Source organism: Camelus ferus, chromosome 18 (assembly GCF_009834535.1).
Source record: "Camelus ferus isolate YT-003-E chromosome 18, BCGSAC_Cfer_1.0, whole genome shotgun sequence".
NCBI lineage: Eukaryota > Metazoa > Chordata > Mammalia > Artiodactyla > Camelidae > Camelus > Camelus ferus.
In genome coordinates, this window is record NC_045713.1 from 5,757,839 (window position 1) to 5,774,442 (window position 16,604).

Sequence of the window (16,604 nt, forward strand, 5' to 3'; positions counted from 1 at the left end):
CAGGGGGATGGTGGTGTTGACGATATGGGCTGTGTGACATGAAATCTGAGCTGTCTGTCACTACAGAGAGGGCTCAGGGCTTCCTGTGCCGCTCGGGAGTCACTAGAAACTTCTGAGAGGCCCTTCCCTGACTGACCGGCTGGCAGAGGCCACGGCTCTGCTGACAAAGGAGATCAGATGGACCTAAGGGGCGGCCGACGGCAGCAACGCCACGAGGGTCAGACGGAGGGAGCTCTGCCGCCCAGCGAATCGCCCACCAGCCCCGGAACAAAGCTCACATTAATCATCCAAAGACAGTCAATTTCAGTTAACATCGCCAGAAGAGGCACCACGTCCTTTGTGCAAACTGATGCTGTCTCCCCTCTCCGTTTAAGTCTAAAATTTCAGGGTATGTCAGATGTGTCTGCTCAGAGTCCCTCTCTCTGTCACTGCTGACTTGGCAGAACGATCCCTGTTGTTAAAGAGGGAAGGAATTCTTGCAATCAGGGATGTGACGGACTTTTTAATCTTTATGGAGGGTGGGGCAGGAAGGGTGTTTTAATAAAGCTTTCATGTGTTTTACTCAAGGCAGGCGTGGGTTGCTCGTGACGCTAAACAAATCACTAACGGAGTGGAAACACTGGGCGTGAGCTGACCACGGGACACACTGCCCGCCCCACCGTGTGGAGGGGAGGCCGGGGCACGTGGTTGGTCTGCTCGCCCCACGGAGACGGTGCTGCACGAGGATGCTGCGGCTCTAGGGCTGGATGGTACCCACGGGCCCCTCCCACCCCGAGGCCAGCACCCAAGGCCGAAAGGACCCCTGGGCACTAAACGTGTCAGAAAATGTCACGGGTGAGGTAATTCCCTGTTACTTCCCCGAGTTTACTATGTGAGGTGCTGAGCGAGTTTCCGAGGCCAGATCTCCCAAATCTAACAGCTTTACGAGCTCATGCCAGTGGACCCTGGAGCTCTGGAAATGGCAGGGCTGAGAGGATTTTACCTGATGCGATGCGCAAATGTCTCATCACACACACACACAGACACGCACACACAACCCTGTGATGGGCCCACGCGTGGGCGCCAACCCACGCGAGCCTCTCACCTCTCTGTCTGCCTTGGATGCTGCGAAGAGCCAGGATGTTCTGCTCGTCCGAGAGGAACTGCTTCATCTTGTGAAAGGGCTCCTTGCCGCGAACCGTCAGTTTATTCCATGGCTTGGGCCGGGCCAGAATCTCGCTCACAGACCCTTGAGACAGTCCCAAGACATAGTGTCCAAAAATACGCTGCCCGATGTTGTGCTTGATGAGCTGCTCTTTCACCTGCCGGGCGATCTCTGCAGTGTCCATCTCCTCGCCCTCAGACACGCTCCCAGCACTTTCTGACTGGCTGGGAGACGGGGCCATGCCATTTACATCTGGGCTTTGTTGTAATGGGCTTTGGGAAGATATGGAGTTTGTGCTGTATGGACCTGTTGAAAAAATCATGCTTGTGCTTCCTGCTTCCTGTATGGCCTTGGAGTAGAAGGACTGCATTAGCTGTCGTTGGAGGAGAGAGTTTAGTGCAAATTTTCCCGTAGAAGCCAGGGGTAGGCTGGGGCTTGCCAGGGATGAGCTGAAAAAGTCTTGCGTTAACCCCGCTGGTGAGAACTGGTGTGTACCATTAGTATTGGAAGCCTGCTCCCCCGTGTTGCGGGGCAACTGAGAAGGAGGGGAGGCCGGCAAAGGTCCAGGACGCCGACTCTCAGGCTGGTCTTTCCCTTTTCTCCTGGCTGACCCTACAAGGAAGGGCAAACATAATGCATTATGGGGGATTCAAAAGGGAAAAAAAACCAAGACCAAAATGCAAAGTGTGCCCCACAAAAGGGAAAAAAAAAAGTGCAGATTTTACCAGGGCCAATGAGGTGTGTTGGTTTGTTTTTCGATTGAATTTTTAAGTTAGCCAAACGAGGCCCCCCGAAACAAGCAACATGCATTTCATGTTTGCACCTTTCTTGTACGTTGCAGCCTGGAGAGTTCCCCTTGACATAGAGTCAAACTCCTAACGTGACAAGGAGCCGGTACCACACACAGTAAAGAGTCGACAGGTCGCGGGCCTCTCATCGGGCCTCTAGCATTCGAGCTCTAACCAGAAGGGCCCCACCTGAGGAGCAGCAAACACTGACATTTTGGGACCAACGGATTCGCACACCACTTGCTCTGAGGCGAATGCACTGCACCGAGTCCACTCGATCGAAGGCACGCACATTTTAAGAATGAAATATCACCGGAGCCCGAGACACTCTCAAACGCTTTACCAGCTGCCAAAACCCGAAGCAGTCAGTGACGCCACCACTTTGGGACGAGCAAAGAAAGGCTAAGGATGGGGGAGGCGTTCCCAAGGAAAACCTGACAAAGGAAGAAAAGCTCCACTGAGCCGGCCGGGAAGGGCAGGGGCTGCCCCGGAAACGCCACAGGAGAGGCCGCACAACTAGGAAGAGATCAGAAAAGCCACCGTCCTTGAGCATCCCTCCGGCAGCCCTGCCTGCCTGCCCTCCGCAGACGCCCTGCGGCCGGCTACGCGTCTCGTCTGGACCGTCTGGGCGGGGGGAGTGAGGAGGACAGCGGAGGAGGCCGGACACGCATTAGTCAAGGTTCTCACCCCCGCTGACGCCCGCCATGCACCGGCCCCAACTCACGGTTTGCCTTCCTCTTCCTCGACCCCCGGAGGGGCCGAGCGCGGGCGCGAGACCTTGTCAACCTACCGCTCAGGTCACTGTTGGAGATGCGCAGCGCGGCGTTCTCGGACTGCAGCGCGCGGTTCTTCTCCAGCAGCAGCACCTCCAGGGGCCTGGGTGCGTCCTAGATGGGGCAAAGCGGGGCTCACCGCGTGGCCGGCCACTGGACCCCACAACCCCCACCCTGCGGCTTTCCCACCCGCCTCTCCTGACCCTGACCTGTTACAGAAATCGGACCCCCAAGGATGCTCCCTACATGAGTTCCTCTCCAGAATAACTCATTTCAGTTCAAGTAAGTTTTCTCCTTCTAGGCTCACAGTTTCCAGACAGCGAACTATTCTCTGTTCTGTCCCCAAATCTGAGAATCTAAACCTATACCTCTTGGCCATGGGACAGGCTGCCGAGCCACACACCTGCCAGAAGTCTCCTGCAAAGGGGACCTTTTTTGCTGCCAGTCACCAAGAGTCTGCTGTCTTCTGGAATTTTGGAGCGGGATTCTACGTGATGACTTAAAATTCTAATTGGCCACCGGGTTACTATGTGCCATTGTCATCTTAACCCCATGTCTCGTCCACGTGAGGCAGGTGATAAGGGTCCCTGAGCCAGCCCACCTGGGGCTGACCTTTAACACAACCTGAAACCGTTTCTATCCATGTTCTTAGCACCTGCAATTTCACTTGAACCGAGTTACTGGTTTGGAAAACACTAATGGAATTTTCTCTTCTTGCCCCTTTTTAATTAAAGAGAATTTACTTTCATTTGGTTAATTATTCTTGAGGAGTTACTCGTCAGCTACGGGCGAGGGGTTGCATAGAAACATCACGATTGTGAAGCAGCGAGGGGACGCTCACCCACACGGAAAGCAAAGTGGGACCCGGTACCTGGGTGCCAGCTCCTTCGGACGGTGCAAACTCCATGGACTTCAGAATACTGCGAAGAGCAAGACAGAGCGGTTACCTCCTGCCCGGACCTTCGAGAACAGCCGCGCTAATGAGCGGTCACGTCAGCGTTCCCTGCTCTCCAGGAACTGAGGAGCTGACAACTTTCACAACTTCCCTGGCAGCCTTATCATCTGAGAGCGTCTCTGGGATAACTCTTCAACTAGCAGTTGGCCAGCAAAAATTCCTTGCCCAGCATGTAAATCATTCCATATGGAATCACACCAGGTCTGTTCAGAGTATAATTTTAAAGTGGAGCTGAACATAGACATAACATTGCCGCCAGTGGAATGGATTTATCAAGCTAAGCAGGGCCGAAAGAGCTGTAATGAGGAAGGTGGGGAGAGAAACCTCTGCCCCCCGGCCGCCACCCCTCATGCACACTTGGCAGCTGGTACCCGGGGCCCAGGGGGATCGGGCGAGGGGCGAGATCCCATAGCTGGGTGGCCCCAAAGCAGCAGCAGACCATCACGGCAGCCCCAGGCTGGGGAAGGAGCCACCACAAGGGTGTAAGAACCCATCCTGATTTCTCCTTTGTTCTCCTTATCACTGAAACCACTCTGGCTTGGCCTGTTTCAACAAGTCTGAGAGCTGCGCGGGTTCGGGATGCCCGGCACTGCTTGCAGGCTCTGCACAGGTGGACATTTCTTTCTTTCTGTGGGTCCACGTGGCCCTGAGGAGCCTGGGTGCCCCTTGCACACTCGAGACAGGAAGGCGAGAACGAGTGTCACTTCCATCCGGCACACTGGGCCACCTGCGTGCTCTCTCCCAGCCGTGCCGTCCAGAAAGCACAGTGTGGACAAATGCCCAGGACCTCGAGACCCCTCTATGCCTCGGCCACCGGGAGCTCCAGTAAGGAGCTGACCGCTCTTCGTTTCTCTGAGGTTGTGTCTTCCTAGGGCCCCTGTCACGTAAACCAACAAGACGGGGACAAGGAGGAGGTGACAGGGCGTAAAACTCATCGTTTTGTTTTGCGGTCAGCTCCTGAGGATAATGAGGACTCTGGGTCCCACTGCATCAGGGAGGGGAGGGGAGGGGAGGGGAGGGGATGGGAGGCAGGCGAGCAGTCTGGACAAACTTGCCTTTTCTTAGCGGCTGTCACGTTGTTCGCAACTATATTCTTGTCTGAGATCTGCTTTAGGATCATGTAAGAAAAGACTAAGTGCGTCCCTAAGTTTATACTAAAAACATCAGTGTCTCTTCATTTACTCAACAAATTTAGCGACAGCCTATTACCCGCCTGGCGCCGTGCAGAGTCAAAACCACTCACCCTCAGGAACCCTATGGGAGGTGCCGGGTAGAAGACAAAACCCAAACGGCACGAGTAGGAGAAAACCAGGGCGGGGGGGGCGGGTCTGTCTCGAGCTGTCAGCGTTTGAGAAGGGCCCTGAAGGGTCCAGAGGCTTTGCAGACCCCCGGGTGGGGGGGTGGGCAGGGACCCCGGGGCTGAGATGGGCCAGAACCGGCTGCTGGCAGATGTCTAGAGGACACTGGGATCCCCAGGAAGTGGGGAGCCAGGGACACATTTTAGCAGAAAAGCCACCTGAATAGGGTTTTCAGATGCCTCCACCGTGGTGGGGCCGTGGTATGCAGATGTGGCAGAAGGGCCAGCGGGGATGCGGGAAGGCTGTTCTGGGAGGAGGGTAGGGCCAGTCTGCGGAGGGGCCAGACCGCAGCCAAGAAGCCTTGGGTCCCCGGGGATGCAGGTGAGCTTGGAGGAGGGGGTGTGGGGCCGACCTCAGCTTGGGAAGAGCAGGGGCTTGGGTGAAGGGATGGGGAGGCAGGTACATAAGTAAAAAATACACCTCCCTAAGTTGGAAGTGGGGTGGGGGGAGGGGACAGAGCTTGAAGAGGCTGAACCTGCAGAGAGTCTGGGGGTGTCCAAGGGGTGCTGGCAGAGGCCGTCCACATCGTGGAGGTGAGGCTGCTCAGGAGAGAAGTGAGGGGAGCCCCCCGGAGTCACCCTGCCAGGGAGGCTACTGACGGTGGTGGCGAGGAGGTCGAAGAGGCCTTCCTATGGGCTTTTTTAGCAAACCCGAGGGAATGGAATTAAGAATATAAAGCACAGCATGGTGAGTAGGTGGAGGCTTATTTTAAAAGGAAAAATTAAAAATGTCAGCAGGAGAAAAAAGCTGATGGAACAGCAGGAAGAAGCAGGAAGGAAGGGACCCAGGGTGGAGGGGTCAGCCTGGAGAGACAGGACGGAGAAGCCAAGACCAGAGGAGTAAATTCCAAGGTAAAGGCAGCTGCGGGGCGTCTGTCTCCTTCATGAAGCAGAGCACTAGGGTGTCTGCTGGGGGGTCAGGGTGCAGCTGGGGCCAGGAAAGCGCAGAGGGTAGGGCAGGGCCACACATCGCAGGGACTCCCTCTGCTGTGTTTGGTAACCTGGCCATGGAGGCAGGGAGGCCCAGGAGAGACTCTGTGAGGTAACGCATGAGGACTGGGGGGCGGGGGGGGCATGTGCACTGTGGGGGGCTGCCCATGAGTCTGGAGAGCGCTGGACTGGGAGGCAGGTAGGGACCAGGGTCTGGGAGCTCTAGGAGGGCCAAGGGCAGCTCAGGGGAAGGAGTTTGAGGCGGGAGGGTCAGGCTGGGCTGTGGGGCTGAGGAGGGAATTTCTAAGTGTGAGAATGTGAGCATTAGCACTGAAGGGAGGAGAAGCTTCCAGCTGTTGCCTCTTGGATGGAGGCGGAGAGGAGAAGGCCCCAGTGTCTAGGTGGCCAGGGAGGTGCGAGGCCACGAGCCCCCTTTTGACTGGAGAATTTTCTTGCTCTTCTCCTCCTGTTTTGGGACCTTACAGCTAAAAAATAAGCTTATATTTTATATTTCCTCTAAGGGCAGTATCTCTCCTGATTCTGTGCATATTGGCAATTTTTACACACAGAGTTTTATAAAAAGTCCAAAGAATTCAGGCACAGGCCTGAGTGCAAACAGCCGCACTGCTGGGCGGCTCGGAACATGGCCCATCAAGGACCCTGCAGCCGCCCCCTGGCTGGCACGGTGTTTCCTGAGCAAATGTCCCCAGTGAGCCCTGGCTTGTGAATGGCCGAGCTGCCACCTCCACACTTACTTTAGTTCTTTCTTCACCTCTTCATAGTCAGCCTGTCCTTTGAGTTTTTCTTCCAGTTGCTGAAAATAGAGAGGGATTTTGTTAGCGGTTGTGTCCAAAATAGGTCTACGGGCTTTGCCATGGACTGAAAGTTGTGTCCCCATCAAATTCAAATGTTCAGATCCTAAGCCCCGAGGTGATGGCATTAGGGGGTGGGGCCTATGAGAGGTGATGTGGTCATAAGGGTGGGGCCCTCACAAATGGGATTAGTGCCTTAAAAGAGACCCCAGAGAGCTCCTTCACCGTTTCCACCAGGTGAAGCCACAGTGAGAAAAAGGCTGTCTGTGAACCAGGAAGGGAGCCCTCACCAGACACCGAATTTGCTGGTGCCTCGATCTTGGACTTCCAGCCTCCAGAACTGTGAGAAGTAAGAGTTTTTTGTTTATAGCACCTGGTCTATGGTATTCTGTCACGGTGGCCCCAGTGGGCTAAGACACTCCACTGACTACATTCCCTGTAAAGCATCTGGTGTCCCTGAGGGAGCCAGACACACACAGTGAAAGGTGACAACTGTGGTGTTGTCCCTTGTCCTTCACTCATCTGGCCACACACACACACACACACACACGGCAACCATAAGGTAATGTAAAACCTAATGAAGGCAGAAGGAAAAAGCTTTACAAAAGTGGAAAGCAGAATAAGGAGGAGGCCATTTGGGATCAAATCCCACAAAATGGCGAACAGGATGAAGAGATGCGCCCCTGGTGTTTTAAAAGCAGTGTGTGGCTTTTCACAAACTGCACGAGGCCAGCTGACATGCATAGTTGGTTGTCAACACCTTCAGTGGGAACCTGCTGACAAGAGACATAGCCCCTTTGTCGCTGAGGCTGGCATCCAGTGGGCACCAGGAGAGACACATTTGTACTTCTGGTTGGATCCCTCCAGACATGGGGGTTTTAAGAGTGGAGGCCGTTCAGCTGGGCGGTCAGTGGTTTCCCTGACAGATGGTTGTCTGAGTCCTGCAGGGAGGGCCCTCCCAGGGCACCCTGGCCAGCAGGGCCACGGTTGAGCACAGCTGACTTCCTGGCCCTAGAGTGCCCTTCAGACAGAAGGCCCGGGGCCCTTGTGTGAGCCCCAGGGGCTGAGGGGAGCGACCGCACGTTTCCCGGTGTGATGATGCTCTGACATGTGCCACTCAAGCCTGTGAGCCCACCGGCTGTTCCCACGGAGCCCTGCAAGGCCGCCTTGTCAGGAAGAGCCTTTGGAGTAGGGTGGTCGGCACAGGGTGTTTCCTTCTATGAAGATGCTTTTTACCACCCCCTAACCATCCCCACCGAGCTCTTTGGGGGAAATGAGGCAGCTTGACACAAAACACAAAGTCCCAGCCCAGCGGGGGTTCTTGGCCATGTAGCATCTTGCCAAGGCTGGGGTGAACAAATTCTAATTCTTGAGTCAACAGCCCCTCTCCATCCACAGGGCTTCCAGTTACTTTTTTCAGCTCTACCTGACCAGCCACGTCTACGATCATAGATTAAAGCAGACCGAGAGCATTCTAGAGTTTGGGGAGGAGAGTTCCACCTGGCCCATCAGCCTTGATGCTCACCCAATTCCCACATGGCCTGTGGTTTTGAGAACTCAGGTGTTCACTCAACTAAACTAATGTAGCCCACCTTTTCCTCTCGCCCTTGCTGGTGGCTCCTTGTGTGTGTATTTCCCATTACGTGAACAGCTCTGCCCTAGTTTCTGTTAAAGATCTCTTGCCAACTTTATGTCTCACAGTTTCTCATCACAGTCAAACAGGGGGTAGCCTGCACTCATTTTCCGACAAAAGATCTTCAGGAGGTGCTCATGGAGAAGTGACTGCATTCATCCTCCTGTGGTCGGACAGCAGAAGCACCCTGGGCGGCCTCCGGAACACAAGCTGACCCGGGGCTGCCGGGGTGCGGAGCGCCTTCAGAGTGTGAAATTCACCGACTCTGGGACGCAGCGCGCACAGAAAATGTGGTTGTGTTCAGAGCACAGGAGGCAGACAGGAGGAAGGGACAACACGGAGCACTTCTTAACCTGGCCCGGCCCAGAACGCAGAGTCAGTTCTGTCACTCACGGCTGGCCCCTTGGACCCGTGAATCAATGGCTCGTCCGTGCAGTGGGAGCAGCAGCAATGACCTCCACGAGCTGAACAAAGGCACGACAAAAAGCTGGGGCAGGTGCTGGCACCGCGGGGCCTTCCGTGCAGGACCGTGTCGCTGCCAAGTCCTGGGGTGGGCTCCCTAAGAGCACCGCCGCAGGTCTTCTTTGCAGACCTGTGACTGGCCCGGATCAGCAGGTTTGAGGACTAGAATCTGTTTAACTTGGTCAAGTAATAGTTTTCACTGAGAACTAAACAGCTTCCACTGAAATTTCTGCCATCTCCTTGGGGGCAACTGAATCAGGAAGCACCGAAGACGGAATCTGCAAACCTCTTCATCAGGACACCTGGATGGGGGCCTGGCAGGGCCGCCTCCCAAAGCCCGTCCCCACGAGCTCTCCTGACAAACGACCCCGCAGAGCGCTGCCTCAGAACCACACCTGCGGTGGCCACACGGGGTGGGAGGCACGTGGGCTGGGGCCCAGCACTGGAAAAAGACCAAGGGCCCTCAGCTCGGTTCGTTGACCAGACATACACAGCAGGTCGGGTTCCAGAGGCTCCTGGACTGGAAAGGGCGGCAGGTGCTCCTGGGGGTCACTGTCTCTGGAGAGACTTCCCTCAGGTTTCGCTAACGCTTGCTGAGCCGCGGGCCGGATTCCAGGCTCGGCTCCACATCCCACATGCCATCTTACTTAATTATGGCCACACATCTGCAGAGCATCTGTCTCTTCCTCCAAGGAAAGAAAAAAAACCACTGGAGTTGTGCAGTGCATACCTTGGCAGAGCTGAGGCTGCCCCGGCCGCTGGCAGAATGTGGAGGCAGTGAAGCACTGGTGGGCTGGGGCCTGACAGATCGGGGCCACGTCTGGCTCTGCCACTTAGCTGCGGGGTGACCGTGGACAAGACACTTAACTTCCCTGAGCCTCAGCACCTTCATCTATGATGGCACCTACAGGACAGTGCTCTTGTGAGGATTAAATGAAGTACAGTCATCCCTCAGTACCCACGGGGGACTGGTTCCAGGACCCCCGTAGTCTCAAAGTCCATGGATGCTCAAGTCCCTTGAACAGAAGGGTGTAGTACAGTCGACTTCCGAATCGGTGGACGTGGAAACTGCAGACCCAGAGCCAAGTGTAACATAGAGGGCTTCGCCTGGCGCCCTGCACGTGGCAAAGCATCCGTTAACGGTGGTTACTGCCATTACAGTAGTTATCACGACTCTGTCCCTGGTGGGTGGTACTGAATACGACTGAGTTGTTCCTGAAGACATGCTGTGCTTCTGAATCCAGGGGCTCCGTTTATGAAGCTCTCCACATCCCAGTTTGTTGTCTCCCAGTGTCCCCGCTGCGGCAGATCCTCGGAGGAGGCCAGAGGCCTGGAGCCGCTCTGGCTGTTAAAGACGCTGGTGGCAGGAAAGGCAGCCCTGTATCCAGTGCCCTCAACACACAATCTGGGAAGCGGGTCCTCCTGAAAAAGGACTCATGTGAAGGAGCACACGTGGGCCCCATTCAGAGAGAGGAGAAAGGGTCAAGGGGAGGAGGTGGGCTGCCCGTCAGTCCCTCTGGCTGAGTGTGACCCTGGGTGACGGGCGTAGCCTGTCAGGCTTCATGCTCCTCATCTGGGAAATGGGGAGATAAGAACAAGGGTTTTCCAAGGACAGCAGTGAGGAAACGTAGGATGCACGAGTGCAGACTGCAGGTGCCTCTCAAACAGGACAGTTGTGTGACGTAGGTCACATACATTTAATACTCATAAAGCACACCTGTGGTTCCAGGAACTTAGTAGGTGCTCATCAAATGTTTCTTCATCAAATTGCCAGAGGAATTATCTCCATGGTCTTAAAATCCTGGCTACGATGCCAATAATAAGATAATCTAGTTTAAAATGCAAAGCACTTTGGCGTGCAGCAAATTAGGCACTAGATTTAGAGAAGATACCGTCTTAGTCAGGTCATAACACAGGGCTCTCCATGCTCTAGGGCTACCAACTGAAAGGACCTCTGGCACGGAGGCTAATGCAGAGACCCTTGAAAGGCCTCCTCCTCTGGGTTGCACAACGAGGGGTCAAGGCCACAATACCTCTGCCACACGACAGACAGGGCTGGAGAGGCGACTGTGCTGCAGTTTACAGACGGCTCCATCTCTTCCTCCCAGACGATCCAAGCCAGGCTTTCAGCAGGGCTACCTGAAGACCCACCGCTCAGGCCAGGGACACGGGTGTGTGATTCCCACCTGACCTGGACCCACGGGCTGAGGGGCCGCCAGTCAGAACCGAGTGAGTATGACTGGGCTCCCTGGTCCAGGGCGGGGTTCCAAGGTTGACACTGCTGCTCTGGGGGCCAGAACTAGGCAGCGTGCACCTCCTTTTCACCTGAACCCCCTCTGCTCTCCACAGTTACTTGGTGAGAGGCGGCAGTTACGTCAGTTTAGGGTCCACTGATGCTGGGCCTGGGGAGGAGCCCAGGGAGGCCCGGGTGGGCGCTCTGCCTGTGCTACAGGGATGTCGAGGACACGAGACGAAAAGAGGAGACCCACCCCCTTGCCAGATGGGGGGTGGGGAGAGTGACCATGACGTTGGAGGGCTGGTTGCCCGCTGAAGTGTGGCTCTGGACAGGAGAGAAGGCATCCTTGCAGGGCAACCCTCCGTTTCCAACTTCCACGAGCTGTGATCCAGGTGTGACAAGACACAGGGCAGACGGGAGCCAACTCCTTCTCGTGGAATGGTGCCATCACAGACTGGAATGGTCCTGGCTCAACATTTTGGTCACCTGGACGTTGCAGGGTCGGCTAAGTGTGCCATGAGCTAGGGACTGTCTGCAGGTGATGATCTAGATTTACTCACCTAGTGACCAGGGGCGTGTGTGTCTAATTCTTCATAGATTCCCACAGACAATGATCTCCCTAAAGCATTTCCAGTAACAGCCACTGGTTTACACTGATTTCATAGGGACCCACGTAGGACCTCCAGCTCCAGCCTCAATCCTGATAGGACCTCAAGGCCTCTAGCACAAAGCCCCTCGGTTTCTTCCCTTTGAGGCCTCTCTACTACTGCCTCCCTGGCCCAGGGCTACCCTCGCCGCTCCTCCTCCCCATGGAAGGCTCACTCCTTCCAGGCAGGACAAGGCTCTGGCAGGCTCGGCCCCCGGGCTCTCTGATACCGGGATGTTTGATGTTAGGACTTGCTTTCACTGTCCAGGGCGGCGGGGGCAGTGGAGGCCCCCCTCTACAGCCAAAGGCTGGACAGCGCCAGGCCCCGCCTCTCCTAACTTCAGCCACTTCCTCCCAGAGACAGTGATCGTCATCACACCCGCTTGCCAGTGAGCATCAAACAAGACGCGGATGTGAGAGCTTCATACAGAGCCAGTGATAAGATGCTCATTGAAATGCAGTCACGTGCAGGCCTCGGTGCAGAAGAAACACAGGGCTGAGTGAGGGAACTTATGTAACCAAAGAGGCAGCGTCCAGAATTAAAGGCACTGAGTGAGTACAGAGAAGTGGCTGTCAGTCTTTTCTCCTGTTCCCCACCCCGAGGGACAGTGTGCTCCACGGTGGCTCAGAAGGACCCACCAGAAACTGGAGAGGTGGAGTGAGGGCTGCGGAGGGTTGGGGAGGCTTGTGCGGTTTGGAAAAAGGCCCCCAGGTGATTCTAACACATCTGCCCACCCATCCAGTGAGAAGTACTGGTCTTTAAAGCATCTGTAGAAAAATATAACTTCTCCCTAGGGAAGACTGGCATTCTTTTCGCTAGCCTTTCTTAGAAACACCTGTTTTAAATCGGAGCTATTGGTAGCATTACCGTCTGTGCTCTGGTGAGTGTAACGCAGGTGACTGTCTCACGACACTGCCTCTGAACTGAAGTTTTCCAACAGAGGACCACAGAATCGTGTTATCGGAAACAGCAGCCTTGTAATGTGAGTCGGGTTATTTCATTAATTATGAATACAGAACTCTCCCTTACACGTGCCACTGTGCAGGAGTACTTGTCAGAATGGGCAGGAAGAAGCATCTCCCGCTTCTGACTCTGCTTCGACATCTATCTGAAGGCTAGAGGACACACCACCGTATGTGGATAGCGATGGTGAACTCGGCTTGGACAAGTGGAGCACGGAGGGAGAGACTGGCACACATCCAACTGGTAACCTATCCTCACAACTATAAATCAGTTATTTCGGGGAAGGGAAGAAATACTAGTCACAAAGGGCAGAAGTTTCAAGGTGCTTGGGAAAACAAAACAATCAGTTCCCAAGTACGTCCCATTTCAGAGTCTACCCCTAAGGTGTACTGGCAGAGAAACCCCCATAAACCCGAGACTCTCAATAAACTCAAGGCTGTCCATGATGCCTTCTGCCCTTGTGAGACCAGTCCCCACCCCAGAGTGACTGTCACGGAGCACATTAGCATTTATTTCAAAGGCCACCGTCAGCGTCCACGGTGAAACCACCCACCGCACTGAGACAAGGCTGGAGCCCAACTTGAGCCCTGCGCAGTGTGTCCCAGAGTCCCCCAGAGCTGAACAACACTGTCCAAGAAGGAGAAGACCAGGGGAGCGGGATGGCAGGAGGTGGGGAGGAGGAGGAACTGTGAAGTTCAGGGGCGGCTCCCGGCTGCCCTGAGCGGCCACCACTGCGGGGCCCGAGACCCCCAGTCTCGAAAGCATCAGGTTGCCAGTTTGACAGGTCTCATTCATGAAGTAGTTTCCGAATAATTGTTCCGCTGCTTAGTTTAGATTTGAGACTACAAATTACACACGTTAGGAAAAAAAAAAGCCTTGGGAAGTATCTCATTCAATTAACCTTATTCCTTGGGGTGAGCGAGGCAGACGCGCTCGTTTGGGGAAGGCTGACGCCTTTTGCGTGCGGGTCCGATATCAGGGAAAGCTTCACTGCTGGCGACAAGGGGTTAAGATAATTAAAATCAGAGAAGTCTTGTTACTAGAGGATATGTTTTGATTATTAGATCAGATGAAGATAAGGGAGTAATAATTTTGGAAGAAGTATTGCCGAATTGTTTCATTAACTGTACTGTATTAAAGAATTCCCCCAAGATACGGATAAAGAACATTAATTTGTGAAACTGCGTTTCATTTTTCGTGAAGGCAAACATTAAAACCTTAACTGATTCAGAAGAAATTGCTCTATAATAAAAAATGTAAGGTCTTCAGCCTCCCTCTCCTGCAGTCAAACTCCTCGTGTATTGGGTTGCACCTTTTAACTGTGGCAGAGGAGGGGAAGGCGAATGGTCTAATACGATCAATGCCGCGGCGAGCGTCAGAAGTGGCTAGAACATGACAAAATGAGATTTAATCTGAACTAAAAAGTGAGTACTGTACTCACTGGGCAGGCTGAAAAGAGAACAGAAAAACACTGGAGAGGTGAACGCCAGGTCTCAGCTTCTCCCCAGAGCTGGCAGCACCGTCTCCTCAGAGGGGCCCGGGCACCTGGCGATTTCTCAGGCTGCAGGTAAAATCCACCCCAGAGAGGCAAGGAAGAATCTAGTGAGGCTGAGCCCGGGGTGCACCGGCACCAGCGACGTCAGGCCAGCGAGCTGCCAGGACAGAACTGCTGGCGACTTAGTTCTCCCCAAGAACCAAGAAACACGGTCATGTGTTGAGGGGGAAAAAAAAACCTCAGAAAAAAAAAAAAAATCAAAATGGGCCTAGCCACATTCTAGAACTACTTTGTATAAGGAGAAGTCTTCCTGACATTTTTACAACTAGCTCTGATCCACTTTCTTCAGTGCAGTGACTATAATTGGCAGTTGGTCACTTATTCATTCACACCTGCCGCAAATGGAGGCTGAGCGGGGGCGGGGGGCGGGGGCGTGGGCAGACGGAGGCGGTGCCCACACCCTTGCTGGTCCTGTCTCTTCTTCATCAAATAAGATGCCACCGAGGAGTCCCTTCTGGCTTTGACACGTGAAACTAGAGTGCCAAAACTATCTTCAAATCATGCTAACTTCAACAGATTGGAAATACCTTAAATAAAGCATAATTAAAAAATGATAATGTAAAAGGTTCTGGGTTGTGCATCTGGGATATGAATTTATGGGAAGCCTGAGGAGGATCTAGCTTTTGGCAAGGCGGCTGATGACTCAGTCTGGGAGATAAGAGACTGATCATGGGGGCTCCCTGTGCTGAAGCAACACCATGCTTTGGGCCCTGGCCTGCAGCACAGGCCTGAGGGTCAAAACTCATCCCTGCAGCTTGGGAGCAGGGCCCACGGGGCTCGGAGCTGACGTGCCCTCAGCAGACCCTTGGCTTTCATCTTCTTGGGGACACAGGACGGGCTGGAGTCTCTCAGCATGCTGGGTCCCCCTGCCAGCAGGCTCCTCCAAGAGCCTGGGAAGGCCAGCAGTCTGGACGGCCTGCACCCTGACAGCCACCCTGCCCCCTAGCAAGCACACAGGACTTCCGGACCCAGCACCGACGGTCTCTGAGTTCTTGGGGGTTTGGTGATGCTGTGGGTGGGTAAGCACTGAGGACGGGGGGTTTCCATGTGCTGCCTGTGAGGGACAGACAACCAGGAGGGATGGGCCACCCTGGCCAGAGCTGACAGGAGGGGTCAAAGCCTGTCCGTCTCGCTGCTTTGGGCTCCAGGACTCTGCTTCCAGCTGCTACACAAGAGGTCAAGGCTGCCATGTTTGCTGTCAATCCCAGATAAAGTGTCCTCCAACAAGAGCCCTCATGGAGCTTCTGAGTGATGACGTGTCCAGGGGAACCTCATGCCTCCTTATCTGGTTCTCACTGGAGGGAAGGACTTTGGTTGACAGCTGGAGCTTGACTGAGATAAAACCCCAGCAGTCACTTTTCCTTTTAAAGGAGGAGAATTTTAACCATCACCTTTGCAGACAGCAGATATATACTTGTGCGAGGGCTACAGTGGGGCGCATGAGGTGGCTTCTGAGGCGAGGCCTCCTGCCTCCATCACTGCATCCAGTGCGTGCCCCAGATGTGGGGTCCGAAGTGGCCCACTGAGGAGCTCAGGGTGTCAGTGCAGGGCGGAGCACGGGGTTAGGCCGAGGCTGTGCGAGTGCACTGCGGCCCTCCCCTGGCCCCCCGGCCCCCCACCCCTCCGGTGCCCTTACTTTGAGGGTGCTGTTCTTGGCACTCAGCTGCTGCTCGAGCTGGGAGATCTGGCTGGCGGAGTTCTCACGCAGCTTGGTGAGGCTGGCCTGGAGTCTCTGCACGTCCTCCACCAGCTGGGCGATCTCCCGCTCCTTGGCGGCCAACTCAACTTCCAGGCTGGAGCGGGTCAGCACCTCTATGGCCTGCTCCTGCGGAGGAGAGAGGAAATGACAAAACTGCACAGCTTCGGACGGGTGCTTGGGGCTAGCAGTGCTGGCAACCGAGGCAAAAACCAGGCACCTGGGAGGATGTGGACGGTGATGTGGATGAAACAACACCCCCTCCTGCCTCTGTTTGGACTGGACCGGCCGATCGCCCTCCCCGCACCATCTGCCTATCTGCACAGGGAGCTGCTGCCTGGATTCCTCCGTTCCACGAGCATTTACTGAGCACCCACCACATACCAGGCACACTGGAGGGGAAAAAAGGACTGAACTCCCTGTCCTTATAGGGCTTCCCGTCCAGTGGTACGGGGCAGGGAGGGTGAGATGCCTCAAATACGTTTATTAGAGGCACAAAGCGGGCCGGATGGTGATTAGCACCACGGAAAGACCGAAGCAGGGAAGCGGCAGTTGGAGTTTTTAATAAGATGGTCAGGAAAAACCTCATTGGGAGGGTGACATTTGAGCAAAAACCTGAAGGAGGTGACGGAAAGGGCCCTGCTGATGGCTGG

The 16,604-nt window shown here is 54.8% G+C and overlaps 1 protein-coding gene and 1 long non-coding RNA gene across 14 annotated transcripts in view; one reads left to right on the forward strand and one right to left on the reverse strand.

Moving 5' to 3' along the window:
• Window positions 1–16,604, reverse strand: part of CUX1 (cut like homeobox 1) — a 354,203-nt gene that overhangs the window by 61,970 nt on the left and 275,629 nt on the right. For 4 of the 13 annotated variants that reach the window (XM_032459632.1, XM_032459631.1, XM_032459629.1 and 1 more), the window contains exons 11-15: window positions 15,892–16,080; window positions 6,703–6,761; window positions 3,577–3,625; window positions 2,723–2,819; window positions 1,085–1,450 (exon numbers count right to left, since the gene is read on the reverse strand). In XM_032459632.1, coding sequence (XP_032315523.1) covers window positions 1,085–1,450; window positions 2,723–2,819; window positions 3,577–3,625; window positions 6,703–6,761; window positions 15,892–16,080 — 760 coding nt within the window. Of the gene's footprint in view, window positions 1–1,084; window positions 1,757–2,722; window positions 2,820–3,576; window positions 3,626–6,702; window positions 6,762–15,891; window positions 16,081–16,604 lie in introns of all 13 variants that reach the window. The other 9 variants (XM_032459625.1, XM_032459628.1, XM_032459627.1 and 6 more) reach the window with 5 other exon arrangements.
• On the forward strand, window positions 19–16,370 carry LOC116657468. Its single transcript, XR_004312566.1, has 3 exons — window positions 19–98; window positions 10,299–10,306; window positions 16,360–16,370. It is a non-coding gene; the product is annotated as an uncharacterized LOC116657468 (long non-coding RNA).